Source organism: Myotis daubentonii, chromosome 21, assembly GCF_963259705.1.
Source record: "Myotis daubentonii chromosome 21, mMyoDau2.1, whole genome shotgun sequence".
Lineage (NCBI taxonomy): Eukaryota > Metazoa > Chordata > Mammalia > Chiroptera > Vespertilionidae > Myotis > Myotis daubentonii.
The window spans coordinates 5,119,338-5,147,168 of record NC_081860.1 but is presented as its reverse complement, the minus strand read 5'-3'; the positions used below and the strand labels follow the sequence as shown (position 1 = coordinate 5,147,168).

At 43.2% G+C, this 27,831-nt stretch overlaps 2 protein-coding genes across 2 annotated transcripts in view; one reads left to right on the top strand and one right to left on the bottom strand.

Annotated features, from left to right (window-relative positions):
* The window catches only part of LOC132222877 (zinc finger protein 883-like), a 105,621-nt gene extending 81,120 nt beyond the window's left edge, over positions 1 to 24,501 (top strand). Inside the window, exons 2-3 of the mRNA XM_059678215.1 lie at positions 17,731 to 17,854; positions 19,587 to 24,501. Of these exons, the coding sequence (XP_059534198.1) occupies positions 17,734 to 17,854; positions 19,587 to 21,649 (2,184 nt within the window). The 5' untranslated portion in view covers positions 17,731 to 17,733 and the 3' untranslated portion in view covers positions 21,650 to 24,501. The remainder of the gene's footprint in view (positions 1 to 17,730; positions 17,855 to 19,586) is intronic.
* Positions 1 to 27,831, bottom strand: part of LOC132222899 (zinc finger protein interacting with ribonucleoprotein K-like) — a 79,125-nt gene that overhangs the window by 45,728 nt on the left and 5,566 nt on the right. The gene's annotated exons all lie outside the window — the stretch shown is intronic.

Genomic DNA, 27,831 nt, shown 5'->3' with positions numbered 1-27,831 from the left:
TGCGATGATGACAATTACAGAAGATATGAATCAACTAAAATAGTTGACAGGGACAATTCTTCCATCTTTGAAAAGATCTACATCAAATCTGTTTAAATAGATTTTCATCTGCATAATATAACACATTCTGACAAGACCACCACCACCACCAATGTGGTCAGTGTTGTGCCGATAAATGTTTAATCACTGAGGGATACCCCCCTCGAGTGCACAAATTTTTGTGCATCGGGCTACTAGTTGATTATAAATTGCATTCAGATCCAGAGATAGAGAAGCATTGATCAGACTGTCAAACCCCAGAGGGAAGGTAGGGGAGGGTGAGGGTAAGGGGGAGAGATCAACGAAAGGACATACATATATGTATGCATGCATATAAGCCTAACCAATGGACACAGACAACAGGGAGTAGGAGCGTCTGGGAGGTAATGGTGGGATGAGGACACATATGTAATACCTTAATCAATAAAGAAATTAAAACATGTTTTAATTTATTTCAGAGAAGTTAGAGAGAGGGAGAGATATAGAAACATCAATGATGAGAGATCATTATCGATAGACTGCCTCCTACAGACCCCCTATTGGGGTGGAACCCACAACTTAGCATGTCCTTTGACCAGGAAGCTGAAGATAGTCATTGTGGTTGGTTTGGACAACCAGGATCGGAAAGCGTGGTCATGGCTGAACTGTGGGCCCTGTGGACAGAGTTGACCTTCTCTGCAGGAGGCCGCACAGTTTGCCTTGAGCCCCAGGCTGCCTTCCGATGGGTACTTTGTACACAGAGGGAAATTTTCAGAACTGAATGCAAATAAAAAGACCAGTGGGGTACACTTTTGCTTAAAAGTGTATCTGTAAGGTACTTTAGTATACTCACCACAATGATAGGACCCCAGAGGAAAGTGACATGCACAGAGGCAGAATTGATGATAAGCATCCACGGGATTTCAGAGGATCTGGCCAAAATCACAACAACAGGACAGGATATGGAATAAAAGAAATAAAATTTGAGATAATGAGAAGCCTTGGACATTTACAATAAATCTATCTCAAGAAATCATCTTTAGAAAGCCCAAATCAGCTTCCAAGATGCCCTTATTGGATTCCTGTGTTTTAAGACTGCAAGACCTGGCCAGTTAAGTCAGTGGTTAGAGCTTTGGTCCCAGGAGCAAATGGTCCCTGGTTCCATTATGGTCAAGGGCAAAGACCTCAGTTGTGGGTTTAATCCTAAGGCCATGTCAGGGCACATAAGGGAGGCAACCCATTGATGTGTCTCTCTCTTGAGGATCTCTCTCTCTCTGTCTTTCTCTCCACCTCCTCCTACCATTCCACTCTATATAGAAGTCAAGGAGAAAAAAACAAACAAGCCTTAGGTGAGGATAAAATAAGTATTCTATATATTTAAAATTATATCCATTGACTTTTTAAAAAGAGATGAAGAGAGAGAGAGAGAGAGAGAGAGAGAGAGAGAGAGAGAGAGAGAGATGAGAAACATCAAGTAGCTGCCTCCTGTATGCCACCTAAAGGGAATCCAGGAAAGTATATTCCCTGACCTGGAATGGAACCAGTGACCTTTCAGGGCAAGGGATGGTGCCAACCTACTGAAGTACAATGTTGAGGGAAGAGTTTATACTTGCATTATTATTTATGAACTAGAGGCCTGGTGCATGAAATCCATCACTCGGGGGGTGCCTCAGGCCGTCTTCTGCCCTCTTGCAGTCTGGGAGCCCTCCGGGGATGTCTGACTGCCCTGGAGGTGGGAGAAGCTCCTGCCACCACCACTGTACTCTCCAGTTATAAGCCCAGCTTCTGTCTGAGTGGTGCTACCCCTGTGGGAGTGTGCTAACCACCAAGGAGCAGCTCTTGCATTGAGCATATGCCCTCTGGTGGTCAGTTCGTGTCATAGTGACTCCTTGGTCGATTTGCATATTAGCCTTCTATTATAGAGGATTATTGAATTAATTTCCATACAACAACTCTAAAGCTACTTTACCACACCCTATATTTACCTCCTGTCTTTCATCATCTATCTTCTACCTTCCACATTCCTAAATGCATTTATTCATTTTCTTCCCTTACAAGAGTAGTTCATATTTTTCATAATATTGTAAGCACTATAAGGTACGTATTCTTCAACAAATATTGGTCTCTTTCATGATACACAGTTATTTTACATTCAACACTAATACTTATGTTAAATGTTAATTCTTTTTTATTGCTGAGTAGTATTGTGTTCTGTATATGAACACTTTAACTATTAATCTGTTTATGGTTTTTGTTATTTCCAGGTTTGGGGTATTATAAATAAATTTTCTGGATATGTTGTATTCAAGTATTTATATAAATGAATGTTTTAGTATCTAAATGTTACAGTGTAGGTGCGTGTTATGCTTTTGAAGATATGCAAAACTGTGATCTAAAATGGTCATTCCCTTTGCCTTCCCAGACACACACAATACTGAAAATTCTAGTTTTTCTTTATCCTTGTAAACACATGCAATGTTTACTATTTTTAAATTGTTGGCCCAAAAATCAGTATAGTATTAACTTGTTTTGTTTTAAATCCATTTCCATAAGAAATTTTTATGGTGAGCATTTCTTTTTTTAAAAAAATATATTTTATTGATTTTTTACAGAGAGGAAGGGAGAGAGATACAGAGTTAGAAACATCGATGAGAGAGAAACATCGATTAGCTGCCTCCTGCACATAACCCACTGGGAATGTGCCCGCAACCAAGGTACATGCCCTTGACCGGAATTGAACCCGGGACCCTTCAGTCCGCAGGCCGACGCTCTATCCACTGAGCCAAACCAGTTTCGGCGGTGAGCATTTCTTTATACATTTATTTCTGCTGTCTTTATCTCTTTTGTTGAAAGTTTTGGTCAGAAATTTTTGCAATTTTAAAATGAAATTAGGATTTAACCGATAGGAGGACAGTTCAGCATCTAAGACATCTGTATTCACTTCACTCATTCCTTAAAGACCCAATTGGTTTATTTGCCAATGGGAACTATATGTTTTGAATACTGAAAGCAAAACAGTTTTTCTCAAACTTTATCTCATGCACAATTTAATGCCCACTTGCAAGATACACTTTTAAGTTTAATCTATGTTGCTAACATTCTCGACCATTCATTTTAAGTTAAAGCATTCAATAGTACATTAGTGAAGTTAAGTTTTGTACTATTTATCAATTTTCTTGGTGTAAAATACTCTCATCATGATCAGTTTCAAAATGACAAAATGATGGCAGTGAACATGGGCCTGATAAGGTATTTCAGTACCAAATCATTACATATCATTTCCAACATGCTGAGGCAGTAGGTACAAATATACTCAAGAACATCCATGATAAAATAGGAAAATAATGGAAAGTGGCAAGTTTTAAACATTTTAAACTTTGATGTAAGTATAATTGATTTAAAGCATACATTCAAAATATTTTTATTGATTTAAGAGAGGAAGGGAGAGAGAGAGAGAGAGAGAGAGAGAGAGAGAGAGAGAGAGAGAGAGAAACATCATGATAAGAAAGAATCGCTGTTAGATTGCTTCCTGCATGCACCACAATATGAATTCAGCCCACCACCTGAGCATGTGTCCTGACCAGGAATTGATCAGTGACCTGCGGGGTCATGGTTTAAGAGTCAACCACTGAACCACACCAGCTGGGCTCTTCTAAGACTTTCAGGGATCCCACTCAAGCTGTAACCAGGGTAGCAATGAGCAGTGGCAGCTCATTCTAGGCTAATCCCTGAATCTGCTCACAAGACCTCCTTTACTCTGAATGCCCAGCGAGCTAACAGCAGCCTCACTTGGGCTCATTTATTTCCCACAATGTTCCTAGAGAGGCAAAAGAGCCACGCCTGGTCTCTGTGCTGTTGCTTGTTCTTTCAGAAGGCCTACATTTTTTCATTATCCCCAGCTTCAATTAACGTGCCCTCAAAATCTTCTGAACTCGGGTTGTGAAATCTTTTCTAACATGAAGTAATGAACTCAAACTCTACAGACCAAGCTGAGGCAGACCCGCTCTAGGCTCCTTCCTGTTGCTTAACACAGCTATGCCTGGGACATACTCTATAAAGAGAGACCAAGGCATGATTTTTCTTTGAGAACTTGAAAGAAGTGTGATAGCCCTCATTCACCTCAGTGTTGTTGACTCAAATCAATCTTAACACTATTCCTTTTTTTAATTGATTTTTTAGAGAGAGAGGGAGATGTAGAAACATCAATGATGAGAGAGAATCATTGATCAGCTGTCTCTTGCGTGCCCCCTACAGGGATGGAGCTCCCGAACCTAGGCATGTGCCCTGACCTGTCTATGTCCATGGACTATGCATATATGTATATACTTTTAAAAATCTATTTTTATTAATTTTGGACAGAGGAAGAGAGGGGGAGAGATAAATACATCAATGATGAGAGAGAATTACTGATTTGCTGCCTCCTGCACGTCCCCACCCCCACCCAATTGGGAATTGAACCTACAACCCATGTATGTTCCCTGACCAGGAATAGAACCATGACCTCATGGATCATAGGTCAATGCTCAACCATTGAGCCACACCAGCTGGGCATGTTATTTAAAATTGAAAAAAGAATTTTTTTTTTTTTTTTTTTTTTATCGTTGACAGTATTACAGATGTCTCCCATTTTCCCCTGTGCATATATTCTTTGGGGGATCTCACCCAGTCCTCCCCACAGCCCTCTCCTGGGAGATCTGCCAGTCTGTTCCAGTTAACCAGGCCTCTGGTCCCATCTTATCTTTCCCCAGGTCCTCTTGCTGAACACATCACCTTTATTCTCCAGTGTCATTGGCTGGGAACCTAGCCATCCTGTGGGCGTTTGAGAAAACTACATTACCCAGAAAGCAACGCCTGATGTGGGCGGAGCTAAAGGGCACTTTTGTTGTCAGGGCATCCGGTTAGGGCGGGACTTCCGCCTTCCTTTTTCTGGCGGGCATTTTGACCCCTTCAGTTTCTTCAAAGCTTCACATTCCTCAGCCCACTGGTCCTGAGTAGGAGGAGGCCTAGGAGGCAGCGTCCTTGCTGTGCGGGGTGTGTCTGAGGCTGGTTGAGCACCAACAGGCTGGGAGTGGGGCCTCCGTGCCTCCGGGACTCTCCTCCGCCGGCAGCGTTCCCGCAGCCTGACCCCGTTTAACTCCCCAGCCTTGGGGACCGGCGCCTCTCAGGTCCCGCTGCCCAGGAAGCCGCATCCAGAACAGTGAGTCTCTCCTGGGTGACACAGGGTGTGATGGGGGATGAGGGCCACAGGCTGCAGTGCCACCTTCTAAGAACACGGTGGCGGGGCTGAGGCAGGAGGATTAGGAAAACCCGGGCCTGTTTTGGGTCTAAAGCAACAAACAGATGAGGTGTGGGTTTTGCAGGAGGAGTTTTACTTTCACTTTCAGAACCCGGGGCCATAGATGGTTGTGAAAAAAGGAGGGAATATTCTGAGGCCGGATTCTAACTTTTCCTAACTTTTCTCAGAGGAAGGACAGACCGGAAGACAGAGGACAGCAGCTGTGGATGGGAGGGGAAGTCCTGTAAATGATAAGGGAACTGGCAGAGTGAGCACTGAGGACTGAGCCCCGAGATAACACAGGCATCTGGAGGGCACCTCCCCTCTGGGCTGGGCAAGGGTAATGAGCAGGTGAGCCCATAGACCAGCGGTTCTCAACCTTCCTAATGCCGCGACCCTTTAATACAGTTCCTCACGTTGTGGTGACCCCCAATTTCATTCTTACAAATTGAACATAATTAAAGCATAGTGATTAATCACAAAAACTATATGTAATTATATGTGTTTTCCCATGGTCTTAGGCGACCCCCATGAAAGAGCCGTTCGACCCCCAAAGGGGTCATGACCCACAGTTTAAGAACCGCTGCCATAGAGCCTGCTGGTAGCCAGGCTCTAAACAGACCATTTTCTTTCCCTGAATTCCCGCAAATGCAGGGTTGAATGGTGTACGGGTTTGAGGAGATTCTTTCAGGGCCTCACACACTTATGGCCTCTAACGTACTGGTGTCCTGGGACTGTCAGCTGCTCTTGTAGCCCTTGGCCCTGGGGACGTTGACCAGACACTAAGCCCAGAATCCTAAGGGTAGGAGTAGGGCTTCATGACGTGGACCTTGTTGTCAAAAGGGAGGTCCTATAGGGTATAGGTTCCAGAATATGCAAAAGCTTAGAGTGAAGAGTGAGCTGAATCAGGAACTGGCAGGTAGGATTAAAACAAAACAAAACAAAACAAAACACTATACACACACACACACACACACACACACACACACACACACACACATACTAGAGGCCCAGTGCACAAAAATTTGTGCACTGGGGGGAGGTCCCTCAGCCCAGCCTGTGCCCATTCACCGTTTAGGACCCCTTGGGGGATGTCCACCTGTCGACTTAGGCCCACTCTCCGGGGGATCAGGCCTAAGCTTGCAGTCAGACATCCTTCTGGCAGTCAGGGAGCCCTTGGGGGATGTCCGACTAAAGGCTTAGGCCCCCAAGGGAACGGGTCTAAACCATTTGTTGGACATTCTTAGTGCTGTCACTGAGGTGGGAGAGGCTCCTGCCACCACCACTGTGCTGGCCAGCCATGAGCCAGCTTCTGGCTGAGTGGCACTCCCCATATGGAAGTGCACTGACCACCAGGGGGCAGCTCCTGCATTGAGCGTCTGCCCCCTGGTGGCCAGTGCGCATCATAGCAACCGGTCATTCTGCCGTTCAGTCAGGGTGCATATTAGCCTTTTATTATTATATAGGATGTCCCTATTTCTCCCCTTCTCCCCCTCTACCCAGCTCTTAACCCCCAATTTCACTCTGGCTATCACCATACTGTTGTCTGTGTCCATGGGTAGAGCATATATTTTCTTTGGCTAATCCCTTCTTTAAAGTCACTTTAAATTTTTATTTTCAGCTAAGTGGTTATAACTGCACTAGTATATATTTTCTATCATATCATTTAGAATTAAGATATTTTTTAATTGAACCCCTGTAAATTTTAGCAAAAATTAATAAATTGTGCTAGAAGCAATTAGGAGATTTTTCATGTAATGCAGATACATTTCAATTAATATTTTATTAATTTTTAATTTTTGAATATTTTAATTTGAAATAATCTCATACATGTAAAAAAACCTATAAAATACTACAGCATATTGTAAGTACCCTTCACCCAATTTCTTAGGTGTTAATAATTTAAACATAACCATTATACAACTAACAAAATTTGGAATATATTTTTCTTATGATCTCTTTAATGTTACTTAAATCCTTTTACTTTGTGTTTGTTAATCTTCACCCAAGGATATTTTTCCATTGAATTTTAGAGAGAGTAAAGGGAAAGGGAGAGAGACATTGATTGGTTGCCTCCTGCACATGCTCTGATAGGGACTGGGGATCAAGCCAGCAACTGAGGTACATGCCTTTGACTGGAATCGAACCTGGACCCTTCAGTCCACGGGCTAATGCTCTATCCACTGAGCAAACAGGCTGCAGCTTAATTCATTTACTTTTAATCTATATGTGTCTTTATATTTAAAGTGGGTTTTGTTTTTTATTCACCCTCATAATCTGTCTTTTAATTGGTGCATTTATGCCCCTGACTTTCAGAGTGCTTACTGATAGAGTTATTGCCATATCAGGTGGCTTCTGGGGCTTCTGGGGCCGGCCTGGTTCTTCTGGGCTGGCCTGCAGCCCGGGATTGGATCCGATCACGGCCGGCAGGCAGGCGGCTTCTGGGGTTGCACACGGGGCCTGGATGGCGGCTCTCACTGTCCCGCCCTGCCTGCAGTATGCAAATTAGCTGCCATCTTTGTTGGTGGTTAATTTGCATATCACACTGATTAGCCAATGGGAAGCATAGCGAAGGTACCATCAATTACCATGTTTGTCTATTATTAGGTAGGATGGAGAGAGAGAGAGAGAGATTGATTGATTGATTTTAGAGGTAGAAATGGAGGAAGAGAGACAGAGAAACAGTGATGAGCAAGAAACAAGGATTGGTTGCTGCCTGCACAACCCCTGTTATAGATCCAGCCCACAACCCAGGCATGAGATCTCACAAATGCATGGGTCTATGCTCAACCAACTGAACCACATCATTCAGGACTGCAGATCACTTTAATACAGGGAATCATGGTCACTGTGGTAATGGTATTAGTAGCTCAGAAGGGACATTGTGAGCCTGGCTTTCTGCTGGTCCACTGTTTGTGGCAGGTGGGTATCAGAACAGAGCATAGCAATAGAAGTTGAAATGTAGAGTGTGGGGGAGAGATAATGGTTTTGCAGTGGCCAGGGCCTTTAAAAGATGAGTGGATATGAGAGGAATTGGAGGCTGGAGAGTAATTCAAACAATAGGAGATTGGGTTGGTACATATTTATTTCTGTAAACACTCACCAGAATATTGTTGTGACCCTCAGTATGCCCTGGCTGGGGAGTAACAGTCAGTCTTGTGCATTAGCTTAGTGACTTGAATCTGTGAGACTCTCTGGGCATGGTACAGAGGGCATCCACAGCTGGGACTTGAGTAACGGTTAAGTGGAGAGGTGTTGGCTGTGACTGGTGAAAGGACATCAAGTGCAGCACCAGGGGAGGTGGGTTCAGGGTATCTGAGATCTGATTGTGGTTCTTCATAGGTTAGATTGAAGGAAAAACAGTCATGGAGAGAGGCTTTCATAGCAGGACTGAAGGCTGCGTCTATGAGTGTGGACTATTAGAGTCAGGGCAGTATGTGATCCTGTTTGAACTTGGCAAGCATTCTCTGGACAACACATGCTGAGTAATAAGTAAGAGCGCAAGGAGATGACTGTGGGGTCCGGGACTGTAGGAGTGGAGGTGTTAGAGAGGTGTGGAAGATAGAGTGATGTGCACTTGGAGAGGGAGTGTGACTTCATGGCCAGAGCACCCTGACATTGACATAAGAGTGAATGAAGGGAGAGTCCATTTCGGGTGCAGTCTGGATGATAAAATAAGGGTTATTTGGGGGTAATTGCCTGAAAAGAGGTGTGTTTTGGTACTACTTGCCAGGTTCAGAGCTTAGGTGACATTTATGTACCCACCTGCCTTTTGTTGTTGGGGGAGACACACTGATTCTTAGGAATGAGATAGCATACATCAGTGTTACCCGGGCTTGGAAATCTCCACGGGCATGGGTAAGGGAGAAGGGTAAGAAAGAAATGGATTATGGAGGTGGCAATCTATAATTTTGGAAAGTAAGGTAATTAGGAAACAACCCGTCCTCGCCACAGCAAATTTGCATTACCTTTGAAGTTGTGCCTCTGGGAATGAAGCTGTGTGAGAGAAGTGTTCAAAGAACTATGTGCAGCAGGTAGTACAAAGCGATGAGCTCAGCACCCTGGGATTGTGGTTTGAGGGTGAAGTGTGATGCCATGTTTTTGGTGTCTTTGAGGAACAATCTGAGGGACTACAAAGGTAATGCCTGACAAGACCAATATCAAATCACTCACACTCTCTTTATGGCCAACATCTCTTCCTACCCTCTGTTCTTGACACCCACTCTACTGTCAAGAGGAAGTATGGCGTACGTGTGAATCCCATAGCTCAGTTATGTTCTATCTGCTCAACTGCCTTTATTGTGGGAAGACAAAATATCACTAGAAATATAAGATGACAGTGATTTTCATGTTATGAAGGCCTGGCATCCTCTCTGGTGTGTAGAGTGGAGAGAGCAGATTGATGTGTAGGATGGAATATGACAGAGTTGGAAACTTAGGAGTGAATCTGGTCCCGGGCTGAACTGTCCCCATTATGACGGGATATGAACGTTGAGGACGTGGACATTGCCTTCTCTCAGGAGGAATGGGGGCTCCTTGATGAGGCTCAGAGACTTCTGTACTATGATGTGATGCTGGAAGTGTTTGCACTGTTATCATCTGTAAGTAAGACCTTCACCTTCTCCCAGTGTCCTGAGATGATCTCCGCTCTTCCTTTATTCCTCTGATGTAGCTTTCACTCTTCTACAGCCAGACCATGGGCTCTGCGACTTTCCCCAATGTGTTGTCAGATGTGCTATGGCTGCCGTGGGTGAGGTCTGTGGAGAGCCGTGAGCCAGGGACTCCACAAACATCCCTAACACTCATTGCCTCAGACAGTGCAGGATGTGTCTGGGAGTCAGGAGTCTTACAGACAGCTTAATGGGTCCCACCTGCTGTTTCTCTCCCTGGGAGGATGACTTTGTCCAGATCCATGGCTTCCATTTCTACCTCCTTCCTCTAGCCAAAGGTCCTTGGTGACTGCCTGTGCCAGGTTAGGGTCTTTACTTAAATGAACCTTAAACTGTACTTACAAGATCACACTTCAGTTGTTTGTAATACCATCTTCTGTAAATACAATTGCAAGCTCTAGACCAGTGCTGGCTGGCTATCTCTGTCATCTTTCATTAATACTTGGAATATTTCTGTTGTACGTATTTGTAGAGACGAATGTGCAGGATGAACCCTGATATTTTTTTACAGTGTGAACATGCAGGATGGTCTCAGAAGAGGCCTGCCCTGTTGAGTTCCAACTGTGGGCTAGATATGATGTAAGTAAGGTTAGTTTTTAGATGATACCAAGGACCTGCTCATTTCCAACAGTGTTTACGTGCAAGTACCATGGGCAGTAGCACATTTCTACCTTTTCTTTTTATTTATTTATTTTTTTTAAATTTTATTTTATTGCTTAAAGTATTACAAAGAGTATCACATATGTCTCTCTCCCCCCCCCCATTGGCATTCCCTCCACCTCCCCTACCCCCCAGTGTCTTATTTCCATTGGTTATGCATATATGCATACATACAAGTCCTTTGGTTGATCTCTTACCCCCCACTCCAGTCCCCCAACCCTCCCCAGCCTTCCCGCTGTAGTTTGACAGTCTGTTTGATGCTGCTTTGCCTATGTATCTATTTTTGTTCATCAGTTTTTTAATGGTCTTTATTATCCATAAATGAGTGAAATCATGTGGCATTTTTCGTTCATTAACTGGCTTATTTCACTTAGCATAATGCTGTCCAGTTCCATCCACGCTGCTGCAAATGGTAAGAATTCCTTCTTTTTTGCAGCAGCATAGTATTCCATCATGTAGATGTACCACAGTTTTCTAATCCATTCATCTGCTGATGGGCACTTAGGCTGTTTCCAGGTCTTCACTATGGTAACTTGTTTTGCTATGAACATATGGGTACATATATCCTTTCTGATTGGTGTTTCTGGTTTCTTGGGATATATTCCTCGAAGTGGGATTACTGGGTCAAATTTAACTTTTTGAGGAAACTCCATACTGTCTTCCATAGTGGCTGTATCAGTCTGCATTCTCACCAGCAGTGCAAGAGTGTTCCTTTTTCTCCACATCCTCTCCAGCACTTGTCTTTTGTTTATTTGTTGATGATAGCCATTCTGACAAGTGTGAGATGATACCTCATTGTTGTTTTGATTTGCATCTCTTGGATGATTAGTGACTTGGAGCATGTTTTCATATGTCTCTTGGCTTTCTGAATGTCCTCTTTTGAAAGGTGTCTATTTAGTTCCTTTGCCCATTTTTTGATTGGATTGTTTATCTTCCTTTTGTTAAGTTGTATGAGTTCCCTATAAATGTTGGAGATTAAACCCTTATTGGTGATAACATTGGCGAGTATGTTTCCCCACGCAGTGGGTTTTCTTGTTGTTTTGTTGATGGTTTCTTTTGCTGTGCAGAAGCTTTTTATTTTGATGTAGTCCCATTTGTTTATTTTCTCTTTAGGTTCCAATGCCCTAGGTCTAGGAGCTGTATCAGTGAAGAAATTGCTTCAGCATATGTCTGAGATTTTGTTGCCTTTGGATTCCTCTAGTATTTTTATGATTTCCCGTCTTACACTTAAGTCCTTTATCCATTTTGAGTTTATTTTTGTGTATGGTGTAAGTTGGTGGTCTAGTTTCATTTTATTGCATGTATCTGTTCAATTTTCCCAACACCATTTATTGAAGAGACTGTCTTGACTCCATTGTAAGTTCTTGCCTCCTTCGTCAGATATTAATTGAGCATATTGGTTCAGGTGGATTTCTGGATTCTCTATTCTATTCCATTGATTTGTATGTCTGTTCTTGTGCCAGTGCCAGGCAGTATTGAGAACAGTGGCTTTGTAATACAGCTTGATATCAGGTATTGAGATCCCCATTACTTTGTTCTTCTTTCTCAGGATCGCTGCAGCTATTCGGGGTCTTTTTTATTCCAGATGAATTTTTGGAGAGTTCGTTCTAGGTCTGTGAAATATGCTGTTGGTATTTTAATGGGAAGTGCGTTGAATTTATAGATTGCTTTGGGTAGTATGGACAGTTTAATGATGTTGATTCTACCAATCCATGAACATTGTATGTTCTTCCATCTGTTTATGTCTTCCTCTATCTCTTTTTTCAGCGTCCTGTAGTTTTCTGAGTAGAGGTCTTTTACCTCTTTAGTTAGGTTTATTCCTAGGTATCTTAATTTTTTTGGTGTGATGGTAAATGTGATTGCTTTTTTAGTCTCTCTTTCTGTAAGTTCACTATTGGTGTATAGAAATATGTCTGAGATTTTGTTGCCTTTGGATTCCTCTAGTATTTTTATGATTTCCCGTCTTACACTTAAGTCCTTTATCCATTTTGAGTTTATTTTTGTGTATGGTGTAAGTTGGTGGTCTAGTTTCATTTTATTGCATGTATCTGTTCAATTTTCCCAACACCATTTATTGAAGAGACTATCTTGACTCCATTGTAAGTTCTTGCCTCTTTCGTCAGATATTAATTGAGCATATTGGTTCGGGTGGATTTCTGGATTCTCTATTCTATTCCATTGATTTGTATGTCTGTTCTTGTGCCAGTGCCAGGCAGTATTGAGAACAGTGGCCATAGATTTCTTGGTGTTGATTTTGTATCCTGCTACATTGCCGAATTCATGTATTAAGTCTAACAGTTTTTTGATGGAGTCTTTAGGGTTTTTTTATGTACAATATCATGTCATCTGAGAATAAGGACAGTTTTACTTCTTTTCCAATTTGGATGCCTTTTCTTCTTCTTGTCTAGTCACAATGGGTAATACTACATTTCTACTTTTTTTTTTTTTTTTTTGCCATACTTGACACTGTGCTAACTTGTCATTTCACCTGTGACTTCCTGGCCTTTGACTACCTTCAACTGTGTGGCCTTTTTGCATCACCTGTTCCTCTGCATTGCTCCATCTTCAGTATTCTCTAACATTGACCTGTACATGTGTTATGAGATGCACCTACAAGCTTAAATAGTTCTTGAACATCAGCTACTAATTTATGATTAGTGACTTGAAATAAACACATGAAATAAACTTAATCTGTCACCAATGTACAGGGTGGAGCAAAAATAGGTTTATAATAGTGAGCACCCAAAACACATAGTTTATTGTTTTTAAAAAAGTATTTTAAACATGACTTTTATTGATTCTTTTAGGGAGAATGGGAAGGATGGGGGGAGAGAGAAACATTGCTTTTATTGATTCTTTTAGGGAGAATGGGAACGAAGAGGGGAGAGAAAAACATCTATATGAGAGATATATGTTAATCTGATGCCTCTTGCATGCCCCCTACTGGGGTTTGAGGAAGACATGTTCTAGTGCCTGACCTGTTGTAGTGACCTTTAAGTGTACGGGATGATGCCTAACTGAGTGAGTAACACTAACCAGGGCAGAGTAAATTCTTGTATTATTATTTGTTAATTATTGTATTACTTCCCATACCAACAACTCTAACCCTACTTTTGGCATACCCTATGTTTACCTTCTGCCCTTTTACAAACTCTCTCTCTACCTTCCCCAGTCCTACAAGTAGGCATTGATTTTCCTTCCATTACAACACAGTAGTGCATATTTTTCATAATCTTATAGGCACTAGAAGGTGTGTGCTCTTTAACAAATATTGGTTTCCTTCACCCTACATAGTTATTTTGAGATTCAACACAAATTGTGTACTGTGAATTACTACTTTATGTGTCTATGATTTTGGTTATTTCTAGGTTTGGGGTATTATAGAGAAATCTGCTGGGCATATTGTGTTTAGTTCATTATCTAGATGTATGTTTTACTGATCAAACTGTTGTTGTGTAGGTGAATGTTTTACATTGTAAGATATGTAGAACTGTGATCTAAAATGCTTATTTCCTTTGCATTCCCACCCACCCACAGTAATGAAAATTCCCGTTTTTCTGAAACTCTGCCAGCACATACGATGGTAAATTTTTTTAAACACTAGCCCAATAAATGAGTATAGGATTAGCTCACCTTTGTTTTACTTTCATTTACCTAACAATTTTTGATGGTGAGCATTTGTTTCATACATATATTCACATTGTCTTTATCATATTTGTTAAAATGTCTGCTCAGAATCTTTTAACAATTTTTAAAATGAATTTATTACCTGGAGAGCATTATGCTAAGCAAAATAAGCCAGTCAGAGAAAGATCAGTATCACATGATATCATCATTTGTGGAATATAATGAATAGCATAAACCAGCGGTTCTCAACCTGTGGGTCACGGCCCCTTTGGGGGTTAAACGATCCCTTCACAGGGGTCGTGTAAGACCATTGGAAAACACATATATAATTATATATTGTTTTTGTGATTAATCACTATGCTTTAATCATGTTCAATTTGTAACAATGAAATTGGGGGTCGCCACAACAGGAGGAACTTTATTAAAGGGTCGCGGCATTAGGAAGGTTGAGGACCACTGGCATAAAGTGATGAACAAAAATCGATTCAGAGACAAAAGCATCAAAGAGACCTTCAAACCTCAGAAAAAAGGCATGAGAGGGTGAGCGGGGTTTGGAGGATAAGAGATCAGCCAAAGAACTTGTATGGGTATAAGCATAATCAATGGGCCCAGACAATGCGGGAGTGGAAGCCAGGGTGGGGGAGGAGGGGTTCGGCTGGAGAGGTCAAAGGGTTGAAAATGGGACATAAGTAACTCTTTCAACAATAAGAAATTAAAAATATAAAATGAGCCCTAGCTTGTTTGCCTCAATGGATAGAACGTCAGCCTATGGACTGAAGGGTCCCAGGTTCAATTCAAGTCAAGGGCACATGCCCAGTTGTGGGCTCCATTCCTAGTGGGGTGTGCACAGGAGGCAGGCAATCAATTATTCTCTCTCATCATCGATGTTTCTCTCTCTCTCTCTCTCTCTCTCTCTCTCTCTCTCTCTCTCTCTCTCTATATATATATATATATATATATATATATATATATATATATATATATATATATATACTGAGTGGCCAGATTATTATGACCACGCCATCAGTACTTCATTGACACTTCCAAAAATATTGAATATTGAAAACTTTCTAAGAAAATACTCTCAAGGTATTAGTATTATTATTTGCATAACTAATTCACTTCATTGTACTGATGGGGTGGTCATAATCATTTGGCTGGTCATAATAATCTGAATATATATATATATATATATATATATATATATATATATATATATATAATCCCTATTTCTCTGTCTCAAATCAATATTTGTGTTTTAATCAACTAGTCAGTCCACACACATGTGAACACCAGCACAGCCCAGGGACCTGTGGTGACTAGCAGCCATGGTTCTCTTCAGGGCAGAGCATGCAATGGATGATCCAAAGAACAGTATGGGAGGTGTCCTTTATGTCAGTGTAGCAGGTGGGGGAACCAGGCTGAGCTGCACAGTCACCCACAGGGCATGATGACATCAGTGTGGTCCCTGGGACTAAAACCAGAGCAGCCGGGCACTAACATTGACAGACGAGTGAATGAAAAGGGAGTCCATTTCTGATGGTGTCTTCATGATATGATATGGGAAATTTTAGGATAATTTCTAACAAGATGGGTTGTTGTGGTGCTACATGCGAGGTCCAGAGCTTAGGTGACATATATGTGTCCACCTGTCATTTGTAGTTGAGGGCTGACCCAGTGAACAATAGGAATGAGAGCATACATCAGTGTCACCTGCACTTGAAAATCTCCACCAGCATGGGGAAGGGAGAACAGAGAAGGTTGAGAGAGAAATATATTACAGAGGTGGTGAAGTAGAATTTTAGAAAATAAACTAGTTAGAAAACAACCTGTCCTTGTGATGGCTTATTTATGTCATTTGTGAAGATGTGCCTCTGGGAATGAAGCTGTGAGACAAATGTGGATCAAAGAACTACAGGCAGCAGGTAATGCGAAGTGATGGCCTCAGCAAACTGGGATTGGAGTTGGAAGTGTCATGTGCATTACCATTTTGGTGTCTTTGAAGGACAATTTGGAGGACAACATGGGTATTGCGTGACAAGACCAGTGTCAAGTCACTCACACTCCCTTTATGTGCAACATCTCATCCTACCCTATGTTACTGACAGCCACTGTTATTGAAAAGGGGCAGTCTGACTCTCATTTGAGGTCCAGAGCACAGGTATGTTATAAGTGCTCATCTGCCTTTATTGTTGTGAGAGACACAGCATCAATCTACACTAATAAAAGACAAACATGCCAATTGCCTGTATCTTCGCTATGCCTTAAGCCACGCCCAGCAGTCAATCAGAGTGACTATATGCAAATTAACCAAACAAGATGGTGGCCGGCAGCCACAGAGCTTGAGCAAGCAGGAGGCTTGGTTGCCCCAATGATGGAGGAAGCCAAGCTTCCTGCTTGCCACGGCGGGCTCTGAGCTCCACTCAAAGCAACAAAGTTTCAATTATAGAAGGTAAATAAACCGCAGATACCTGCTTTCAGCTGGCCATGGCCACGGAGCTGGAGTGACCAGGAGGCTTCCCTCCCGCCCACCCTGGCCAGCTCTGAGCTCCTCTCAAAGCTACAAAGTTTCAATTATAGAAGGTAAATAAATCCCAGAATTTAAAAAGAAAAGAAAAGAAGGAGAGACTGGGAGCTTCCATTGCCGGGAGGCTTGGCCAGCCTGGAAACAGCCCTCAGCCCCTCACCCAGACTGGTCAGGCACCCCAGTGGGACTCCCCACCCTAAAGGGGGTGTGGCCAGCCTGAAAACAGCTATCAGCCCCACAACCAGGCTGGCCAGGCACCCCAGTGGGACCCCCACCCTGATCCGGGTCACCTTTCAGGGCAAACCAGCCAGCCCCTACACATGCACCAGGCCTCTATCCTATATAATAAAAGGGTAATATGCAAACTGACCCTAACAGCACAACGACTGGGAATGACTGGTCACTATGACACACACTGACCACCAGGGGGCAGGAGCTGCCCCCTGGAGGTCAGTGCACTCCCACAGTCGGAGCTCTCCTCAGCCACAAGTCAGGCTGACGGCTGCCAGTATAGCGGTGTTGGTAGGAGCCTCTCCCGCTTCCTCAGCAGCGCTAAGGATGTCCAACTGCAGCTTACGCCTGCTCCCTCTGGCAAGTGGACATCCCCCGAGGGCTGTTGGGCTGCCAGAGGGTTGTGTGACTACCAGCTTGGGCCTTCTCCACCAGGGAGTGGGCCTAAGCCAGCAGGTGGACATCCTCCAAGGGGTCCCAGACTGCAAGACAACATACCTGGACTGACAGACAGCCCCCCCCACCCCCCAGTGCACAAATTTTTGTGCACTGGGCCTCTAGTAGGAATATAAGGAGAGATTGACTTTGATGGGACTAATGCCTGCTGTGTTCCCTGATGTGGGGAGTAGAGGAAGCAGATGGATGTGCAGGGTGGGGAGTGTTACAAATTGGCTTCTCAAGAGAGAATCTTATCATGGGATGTACTGTCCTCATTATGACAGGATATGAACTTTGAGGACGTGGCCATTGCGTTCGCTCAGGAGGAGTGGGAGATCCTTGATGAGGCTCAGAGATGTCTGTACTGTGATGTGATGCTGGAAGTGTTTTCATTTGTATCATTCATAGGTAAGACCTTCATCTCTCCTAGTGTCCTGAAGTGATGCCCACTCTTTATTTATTCTCCAGACATAGCACTCTCTCTCTCAAAGCAAGACCATGGGCTCTGCTAATTTCCCCCACTGTCTTGTGAAATGGGCTGTGGCTGCCAGTGCTGAGCTCTCAGAGAGCCCTGAGCAATAGACTCCACAAACTTCCCTGACACCAGTTGCCTCAGAAACTGCAGGAAGTGTCTGGGTGTCAGCAATCTTACAGACAGCCTAATGGGTCCCTCCTGTTCTTCCTCACCCAGGAAGGGTGACTATTTCCAGATCCATGGCTTCCACTTCTGCACCTTTCCTGTAGATAAGGACCTTGGTGAATGCCTGTGCCAGGTATCTTCTTTATATACATGAACCAGGGGCTGTTTTTGTAAGACGCTCCTTCCATTGTTGTTTGTAATATTACCTTCTGTGAATACTATTCAAGCGGAATGCTATGGGCAAGTGATGGCTGCTCACCTCTGTTGTCTTTCATTCATACTTGGAATATTTAGTTTGTACGTATTTCTAGAGAAGGAGGTGCAGGGAGAACCTTGGGTTTCTGCAGGGTGAACGTACAGGATGGTCCTAGAGGAAGCCTGGCCTGGCTGAGTGGCAGCTCGGGGGAGCTATGACATAAGGATGGTGTTCAGATTGTACCAGGAACCTGCTCCTGTCTAATGATGTTTGGTGCAAGTTCCAATGGCCACCCCTCATTTATACATTTCCTTTTCCATATTTGGCACTTTGCTGGCTTCTCATTTCATCAATGACTTTCTATTTTTGGCTATCTTTGCCTTTGTGTCCTTTTTACATCACCTATTCCTTTGCACATCTCTTTCTGCAGTATTTTACAACATGGACCTATGCAAGTGTTATAAGGAGCACATACACTGAGTGGCCAGATTATTATGACCACCCCATCAGTACTTCCTTGACACTTCTAAAATACTGAATATTGAAAACTTCCTAAGCAAATACTCTCAAGGTTTTTATTATTATTATTATTATTATTTGCATAACTAATTCATTTCATTGTACTGATGCGGTGCTCATAATAATCTGGCTGGTCATAATAATCTGGCCACTCAGTGTACATGCTTAACTACCCCTAAAATACCAGCTACTTGTTTATTGAATTTTACTTGGAATGAGATGTAACCAACCTTCTGCATAGCTTGCCCATGTCACCAGCAAAGAAGATCTGCTGCAGTGATGGCAAACCTTTTGAGCTCGGCGTGTCAGCATTTGGAAAAACCCTAACTTAACTCTGGTGCCTTGTCACAAATAGAAATTTTTTTATATTTGCAACCATAGTAAAACAAAGATTTATATTTTTGATATTTATTTTATATATTTAAATGCCATTCAACAAAGAAAAATCAACCAAAAGAATGAGTTCGCGTGTCAACTTTGACACGCATGTCATAAGTTCACCATCACTGATCTACTGAATGCTGTTAGCAGCAGAATGAGCTGGTCAGGCCACTTCTCTTCCATGTGGTGCTTGTCATGTTTTGCTCTATTTCTGTTGAAGTCTCCCTTGTTTTGTGATCTTCAGTGCTCAAGAACTTCACTGTGACCTCTTACTAATCCATCTTACTAATCCGTATTTTCAGCCAATTGCATGAAACCAATGTAGTATGTGCAACCCACTTTTATGATGGGACTTCCCCCTGTCACCAGAGTCATTCATTTCCTCATCATTCCTCTGTTTTCAGGTCCTTGGCGTAAGATGGATGATGTGAAGGCCTATTCTGAGCACAGTGTATCTGTAGGAGATTCTCAGGTCAGGGCTTCCAAGACAGCCGCAGCCACCCAGAGGACCCATCTGTGTAAGCCGTGCTTCTCAGTGTTAAAAGATATTTTGCACCTGAGTGAGTTACAAGTGGTTTACTTTGAGAAGAACGTGTTCTTAAGTGATGCATGTTTGAGAGACTTGTGTTTCAGTTCAAACCCTCACCAGCAACAGAAGGATGCCAGTGGAGAGAAGCCCTGGAAAGAACATATGGATTGTACCTTGCCTGTGACCAGTTGCTGCTTCTACTTATCCGAGGTGCCTGCAACTAGGACGGAGGTTGGGGAAGACTCCCCAGCCATCTTAGGGCTTCTCCAGCACCAGGCCACTCTTAACACTATGGAGCCACACAGTAACAATGAGATTTCACAGGAATGTCTCAGTGGAAAAAGACATCACCAGTGGGTTGAATGTGAAAGAGCTGACAGCAAGAAACAGAAAGTTGCTTATCAGAAAGGTCTCTGCTCTGGAGATATGATTTATGAGTATAATAAATGTGGGGAAGTGTGTAGACAAATGTTTAACCACCCTCCACATGGGAGAGTTCACCCTGGAGAAAAGCCCTATGAGTGTACTGATTGTGGGAAGGTCTTCAGTGAAAGCACTACTCTCATTAAACACAACAGAGTTCACATTAGAGAAAAGTGGTATGAGTGTATTGACTGTGGGAAATCCTTCAGTAAAAGGTCTAACTTCACTAGACACCACAAAGTTCACACTGGAGAAAAGCCATATGAGTGTAGTGAATGTGGGAAGCATTTCAGTGAAAGGGCTGCCCTCACCAGACACCACAGAGTTCACACTGGAGAAAAGCCATATGAGTGTAGTGAATGTGGGAAGCATTTCAGTGAAAGGGCTTCCCTCACTAGACACCACAGAGTTCACACTGGAGAAAAGCCATATGAGTGTAGTGAATGTGGCAAGTATTTCAGAAAAAAGGCTACCCTCACTACACACCACAGAGTTCACACTGGAGAAAAGCCATATGAGTGTAGTGAATGTGGGAAGCATTTCACTGAAAGGGCTGCCCTCACTAAACACCACAGAGTTCACACTGGAAAAAATCCATATGTGTGTATTGAATGTGGGAAGCATTTCACCGAAAGGGCTGCCCTCACTAAACACCACAGAGTTCACACTGGAGAAAAGCCATATGAGTGTAGTGAATGTGGCAAGTCCTTCAGTCAAAGGTCTCACCTCTCTATACACCACAGAGTTCACACTGGAGAAAAACCATATGAGTGTAGTGAATGCGGCAAGCATTTCAGAAAAAAGGCTACCCTCACTACACACCACAGAGTTCACACTGGAGAAAAGCCATATGAGTGTAGTGACTGTGGGAAGTCCTTCAGTCAAAGGTCTGAGTTTACTAAACACCTCAGAGTTCACACTGGAGAAAAGCCATATGAGTGTAGTGAATGTGGGAAGCATTTCAGTGAAAGGGCTGCCCTCACTAGACACCACAGAGTTCACACTGGAGAAAAGCCATATGAGTGTAGTGAATGTGGCAAGTCCTTCAGTCAAAGGTCTCACCTCACTATACACCACAGAGTTCACACTGGAGAAAAGCCATATGAGTGTAGTGAATGTGGGAAGCATTTCAGAGAAAAGGCTGCCCTCTCTATACACCAAAGAGTTCACACTGGAGAAAAGCCATATGAGTGTAGTGACTGTGGGAAGCATTTCAGACAAAAGGCTACCCTCACTAACCACCTCAGAGTTCACACTGGAGAAAAGCCATATGAGTGTAGTGAATGTGGGAAGCATTTCAGAGAAAAGGCTGCCCTCTCTATACACCAAAGAGTTCACACTGGAGAAAAGCCATATGAGTGTAGTGACTGTGGGAAGCATTTCAGACAAAAGGCTACCCTCACTAACCACCACAGAGTTCACACTGGAGTAAAGCCATATGAGTGTAGTGAATGTGGGAAGCATTTCAGTGAAAGGTCTACCCTCACTAAACACCACAGAGTTCACACTGGATAAAAGCCATATGAGTGTAGTGAATGTGGGAAATCCTTTAGTGAAAGCTCTATCCCCAGTGAAGACAAGAGAGTTCACACTGGTGAGTGTAGTGAGTATGGGATTCCTTTTTAGCTACAACCATAACCTGGTTAGACTCCTAAAATTTCACACTGGAGAAAAGATGTAAATGTGCAGGGAATGTTTTATTTTTCTCACTAATAATAAGAACACTTAAAGGGCTCTATGGGACCCATTTACATGAATGTAAACCCCTTTAATGAGAACATACACTCTTCTAGATTCATCATAAATTTGAGGTACAAGTGAGACTTGAAGGAGCTGTGTTGTACTTGCTAACATGTCCAGACCTACAACCCAAATGATGTCACTGTGAGTGTTTATCGCTGAAGAGATTTCACAGCTAACACCTGGCTCACCTGAGGAGTGTGCATCGGTCACATTCCCTGGGTGCTCAGGGGAATGTATTCTGTGTTCTCGCTTCTGCTTGAGGTAATTATGGTTCCTCCAAGCTCTTGGCAGTATCTTCATTCATTTCTCTATGACTAGAAAATGGACCTGACCCAGGATTCATCCAGAGCACCTGTTCTCAGCTTAGAAGTGCTACCTCTTTCAGAGACATAGTGGTACTCACATTATGCTTTGATAAATTTTGAGGGTTTCTTATTCACCAACCTGCAAACTCAGGTCTCTTCTGCTCTGGTTTATGATCTTTTTTCTAAAGGTGTTTTTATATTTGTGTTGTTATATATTAGTGCATTATTTTCAACACCAACTACTCTAAACCTAAACTTGCCACACGCTGTATTTACCTCCATTCATTTTGTAATATTTCTGCTTCCCCAACCCTCCATGCAGACATTGATTTACCTTCCTTTACAATAGAGTAGTTCATATTTTTCATAATTTTATTGGCATTATAAGGTGAATTCTCTTTAACAAACACTGGCTTCCTTCATGCTACACAGATGGTTTGAGATTTAACACTAACGCTTATATAAATAGTTAATTTTTTATTTCTAGAAAACATTGTATTCTATGGATAACCACTTTTACTACTGAGCTGCCTATAATTTCAGTTATTTCTACGTTTGGGGTTTTATTAATAAAACAGCTCAGAATATTGTATTCCATTCTTTCTACAGATGTATGTCTTATCAAACTGTTCCAGTGTCAGTGAATGTGGTACATTTCAACATATGTGGAACTGTGACCTAAAATGATCAATCACTTTGCCTTCCCACCCACCCAGAAAATTCTATGCAACTCTGCCAGCACATGCAAAGGTTAATCTTTTTAAGTACTAGCCCCATCAATGAGTGTACTGTTAACTCGCTTTTGTTTTAACTTCATTTCCATGAAAATGTTTGATGGTGATCATTTCTTCCTGTATTTCTTTCACTGTCTTCATCTTCTTTGTTAAAATGCTCAGGATTTTTTGTTTACTTTTAAAGTTAATTTATTATTCTATTCTAACCAATAGGAGGGCGGTTCAGCCTCTAGGACATCTGTTTGAATTTCACTCAGTCCTCAGATACTCGACTGATTTTTTGGCCATATGGAATTCTTGGTTTTTGAATTCTATAAGCAAAATGGTTTTTCTCAATTTTTACCCTATGTACAATTTATAGTCCACTTGTACATTACACTTACACATTTAATCTGCATTGTTAATTTTCCACCAGTGTTCTTTAAGTTTAAGCATTTAGTTATACATTAAAGTCTAGGTTTGTAGTAGTTGAAAACTTCCCTGGTGTAAATATCACCACCACATTCAAACTGCCAAAATGATGGCATTGAAAATGGACATAAGATACTTCAGTAGTATATAATTATATTTTACTAGTGACTGGGTGTATGGACTTGTGCACATTGAAAGGAAATTAATTAGAAAATGACAAGTGGTGTGGGACTGGCTGAGATGGGTCCCTCACACCCTAGTGCAAACCTCCCCCAGTCCCTTCCCTTTAGGCCGCACCTGGGGCAGCGCCTTGGCTTTAAGGGTGCCTGTGGAGTGAGTGGGATTCCTCTGGCAGGTGAGGTCCTGCAGCCTGGCCTGCAGGGAATCAGGCGAAACCAGTTCTCCGATATCTGCTGAGGGGTCCTGGATTATGAGTGGGCAGTTGTCAGGTGACACAACCCAGATTCAGGCTCCCTCCTCTCTGGTTCCGGGATGTGTGACCCGAGAATCACCGTTGCCTTCCATCACTCTCTCTCATCCCAGTGGTTCTGGTATCTATCTATTCTCAGATACTTTAGTGACTAAGTTTACTAAAAACCCCCGATAAGTTTCTCCCTGGCCAGAGAGCTCAGTTGATTAAAGCATCATCTCAATAGAGCCAAGGTTGTGGGTTCCATCCTCAGTCAGTCTCCATGCAAGAATCAAACAATGTGCTGCCCCCGAGACGTAGCCGCTGGTTCCAGAGCCAGAGGCGCCACCAGGGATTATTGGACCCAGCAGATCGTCCCTGGATCCAGGCTGAACAATCTGCATTTCCATCTTAACCGCGGGAAGAAAGGGTAGCTGGTCGGTGGCATTCCTGCCCACGGACACGATGCTTTCCAAGCTAGCTCGTCTGCAGACTGTGGCGGGGCTTTGCCCGGGCGCCCACACGCCAGTGGCTTCTGCTACATCCGTGGCGACTAAGAAGATGGTCCAAGGCTGTCTATGATCTGATGACGATTTTGAATGGGAAGCCAAGTATGGCGCTCACAACTAAAGGGTGTCCCAAAATTCACGCAAGAAGTAATTTTGATAGAAAACAGAGGTTTATAATTAGAAATTGTAAATTTTTTATTGATTCATAAAGTATACAGTATAGGGTTATGTATGGAATAGCACATCGGGTAAATGGCCTCCACGGCTTTGCTGGCACATATGCAAAGCCATGGTCTTCATTGGTCTTCATTGTCCCTGCTCCTGAGCCATAATTGGTACTTGGTAATGCTTATGAAATTGAAGGGATTGAAATCAAAGGGCAACAGATATTAGAATCTGATTCAATAAACCAAGTAAAATTAGGCTTTTATTTTTTTGTTGTTAATGCTCATGCAAAATTCAAATCTTGCGTGAACTTTGGGACATCCTTTACCACCCCTTGCCGCTCACCCTGGAGAGAGGGACAGGTATTTCCCTGTGGGATGCGGAAGGCAGGAAATGCTTTGATTTCCTGAGTGCGCACAGCGCCGTCAACCAAGGGCATTGCCACCCCAAGATCGTGGATGCCCTGAAGAGCCAGGAGGAGAAGCTGACACCGACCTCGCAGGCCTCCTACAACAACGTGCCGGGCGAGGACGTGGAGAAAGTCACGAAGCTCTTCAACTACCACAAATTTTTATGCACCGGGCCTCTAGTTTTATTTATAAAACCCCAAACGTGAACATAAACAAAACCATAGACAGATCAAAGGATAAGTGGATAATCCAAATAATACAATATTTCTTAGCAACAAAAAATTAACTATTTACATAAATATCATTGTTGAATCTCAAAATAACTGTGCAGCATGAAGGATGCCACACTGTCTCTTATCCATAGATTGGGTATCAAAAACATAGGTTAGAGAGGGATGTTGGCCATAAAGAGAGCGTGAGTGATTTGATACTGGTCTTCTCAGGAAATTGCCTTGTAGTCCCTCCAATTGTTCCTCTATGACACCAAAATCATGGCATCACACTTCATCAGCTTGATCCCATTCCCAAGGTGCAGAGGTCATCAGTTTTCACCATCTGCTGCACATAGTTCTTTGAACAACACCTCTCTCACACAGCGTCATTCCCATAGGCACAACTTCAAACGTAATGCAAATTTTCCATGGTGTGGATAAATTATTTCCTAATCACCTTCTTTTCCAAAATTATAGTTCACCATCTCCATAACCTCTTTCTCTCTTACCCTTCTTCCTTACCCATGCCAGTGGAAATTGACAAGCCTGGGTAACACTGATGAATGCTACCTCATTCCCATCAACCAGTGTGTGACTCCCAACAACATAAGGCAGGTGGTTAGTTAAATGGCACCTAAGCTCTTACCCTAGCATGTAGCACCTAAACCGTTTCTTTACAGGCAATTACCCTAACATTCACTGTATGGTTACATCCAGGGACCACCAGAAATAGACTCTTCCTTCATTCACTCTTATGTCAATGTCATGGCTCTGTGGCCATGAATTCACTCCAAGTGCATGTCACTCTTTCTACCACACCTCTCTCAAACCTGCACTTCCACAGCCCCAGTCCCCATACTCATCACCTGGCCTTTTACTTATTACTCAGCATGTGTGGTCCAGAGGACAGTTGCCAAATTGAATCACAATCAAATACTGCCTAGACTCTGATAGTACACACTCATAGAGGCAGCCTTGAGCCCTGCTATGTAGGCCTCTCTGCATGACTGTTTTTTTTCCCTTCAACCTCAACTATTAAGAACAATCAGATCTCAGATATCCATAGCCCACCTCCTATTATGCTGCACTTGATGTCCCTTCGCTAGTCACAGCCAACATCTCTCCCTTAACCTTCACCCAAGTTCTAGCTCCGATGGCTCTCTGCACCATGCCCAGTGAGTCTCACAGATGACCACTCACGCCTCTTAACTAATCCACAAGGCTAACTGCAACTCCCCACGGCCAGGCCACACCAAGGGTCACAACAAAATCCTGGTGAGAGTTTAGAAAAGTTGTTATGTACCAGCCCTAGCCTCATCTTGTTTGAATTTCCCGTTGGCCTCCAATTAATCGCAGGTCCACTCAACTTTTAAAGGCCTTGACCACTGCAAAACCATTATCTCTCCCCCACACTCTATATGACAACTTCTGTCCCAATGCTGTGTTGTGACAAGCCGCTCCCACAAACAGTGGCCCCAGCAAGAAAACCAGTCCTCAGGCTCACACTTTCCCTTCTGAGCTACTACTACCATTACCAACCTGACCATGATTCCCTGTATTAAAGTGATCTACAGTCCTGGCTGATGTGTCTCAGTTGGTTGAGCATAGACCCATGCACTGGTGAGGTCACATGCCTGGGTTGTGGGCTGGATCCACAGTAGGGATTGTGCAGGTGGCTACCAATCCTTGTTTTTTGCTCATCCTGTTTCTCTGTCTCTCTCCCTCTCCCTTCCTCTCTACATCTAATATATATATATATATATTTTTTTTTTAAATATACCTGTGGGCTCCTGATTCATCTCGCTTTTTACTCCAAGCCTCTGCACATTCTGGAACCTGTCTGGAGGATCTTGCCTTCATTACACTGGTTGCCAAAAACAAGGTCCACATCATGAAGCCCTAGTCCTGGCCTTAAGAGGCTGGGCTTAGTGTCTGTTCAAAGTCCCCAGGTCTAAGGGATAAAAGAGCAGCTGACACTCCCAGGACTCTACTATCTCCGAGGCCACAAGTGTGTGAGGCCATGAAATAAGCTCCACAAACCCGTACACCTAATCGACTCTGCATTTGCAGGAATTTGTGGAAAGAAAATGGTCGGTTGAGAGCCTGGCAACCACCAGGCTCTGTGGCAACGGTTCTCAACCTGTGGGTCGCGACCCCTTTGGGGGTTGAACGACCCTTTCACAGGGGTCGCCTAAGACCATCGGAAAACACATATATAATTACATATTGTTTTTCTGATTAATCACTATGCTTTAATTATGTTCAATTTGTACTGAAAGGACAAAGCAGGACTGATGGCTGTGTCCTTAACCCCTCTTCCAAGAAAAAGCCACAGGGTGTATCAGTCACTCAGCCTGCCCTTATCTCGGCCAATGGGAAAGCGGGGGAAACTAGCCCAAGGCCAAAAGTATGCTGGCCACCCCCCCTGTCTTTGTGTAACCAGACCCCAGCTGCACCCTGCCCCAACCCCCGACCCCAAGCCCTATAAATTCTTTGTTCTCTTGGAACTCGGGGCTCTCTCTTGCATCCAGTAATGGAGACAAGGGGGGGACCAAGCAAGCTTGTATAAAAGGGCCCTCTGCTTTTGCATCGGACTGACTGGCTCCCTGGTGTGGTTTTATTGGGGATCTTGAAATCTGGGCATAACATTTTGGGGGCTCGTCCAGGATCCCCAACACCATCGAGGGACCCCCAGTCCGGAGGGCCTGACTGACCGCGGTAGGTGTTTGTGTGTCGTTGTATGTTTTGTATCTGTCCAGTGTGAGCTCACTTCTGAAATCTGTAATCGTAATCGCCTGC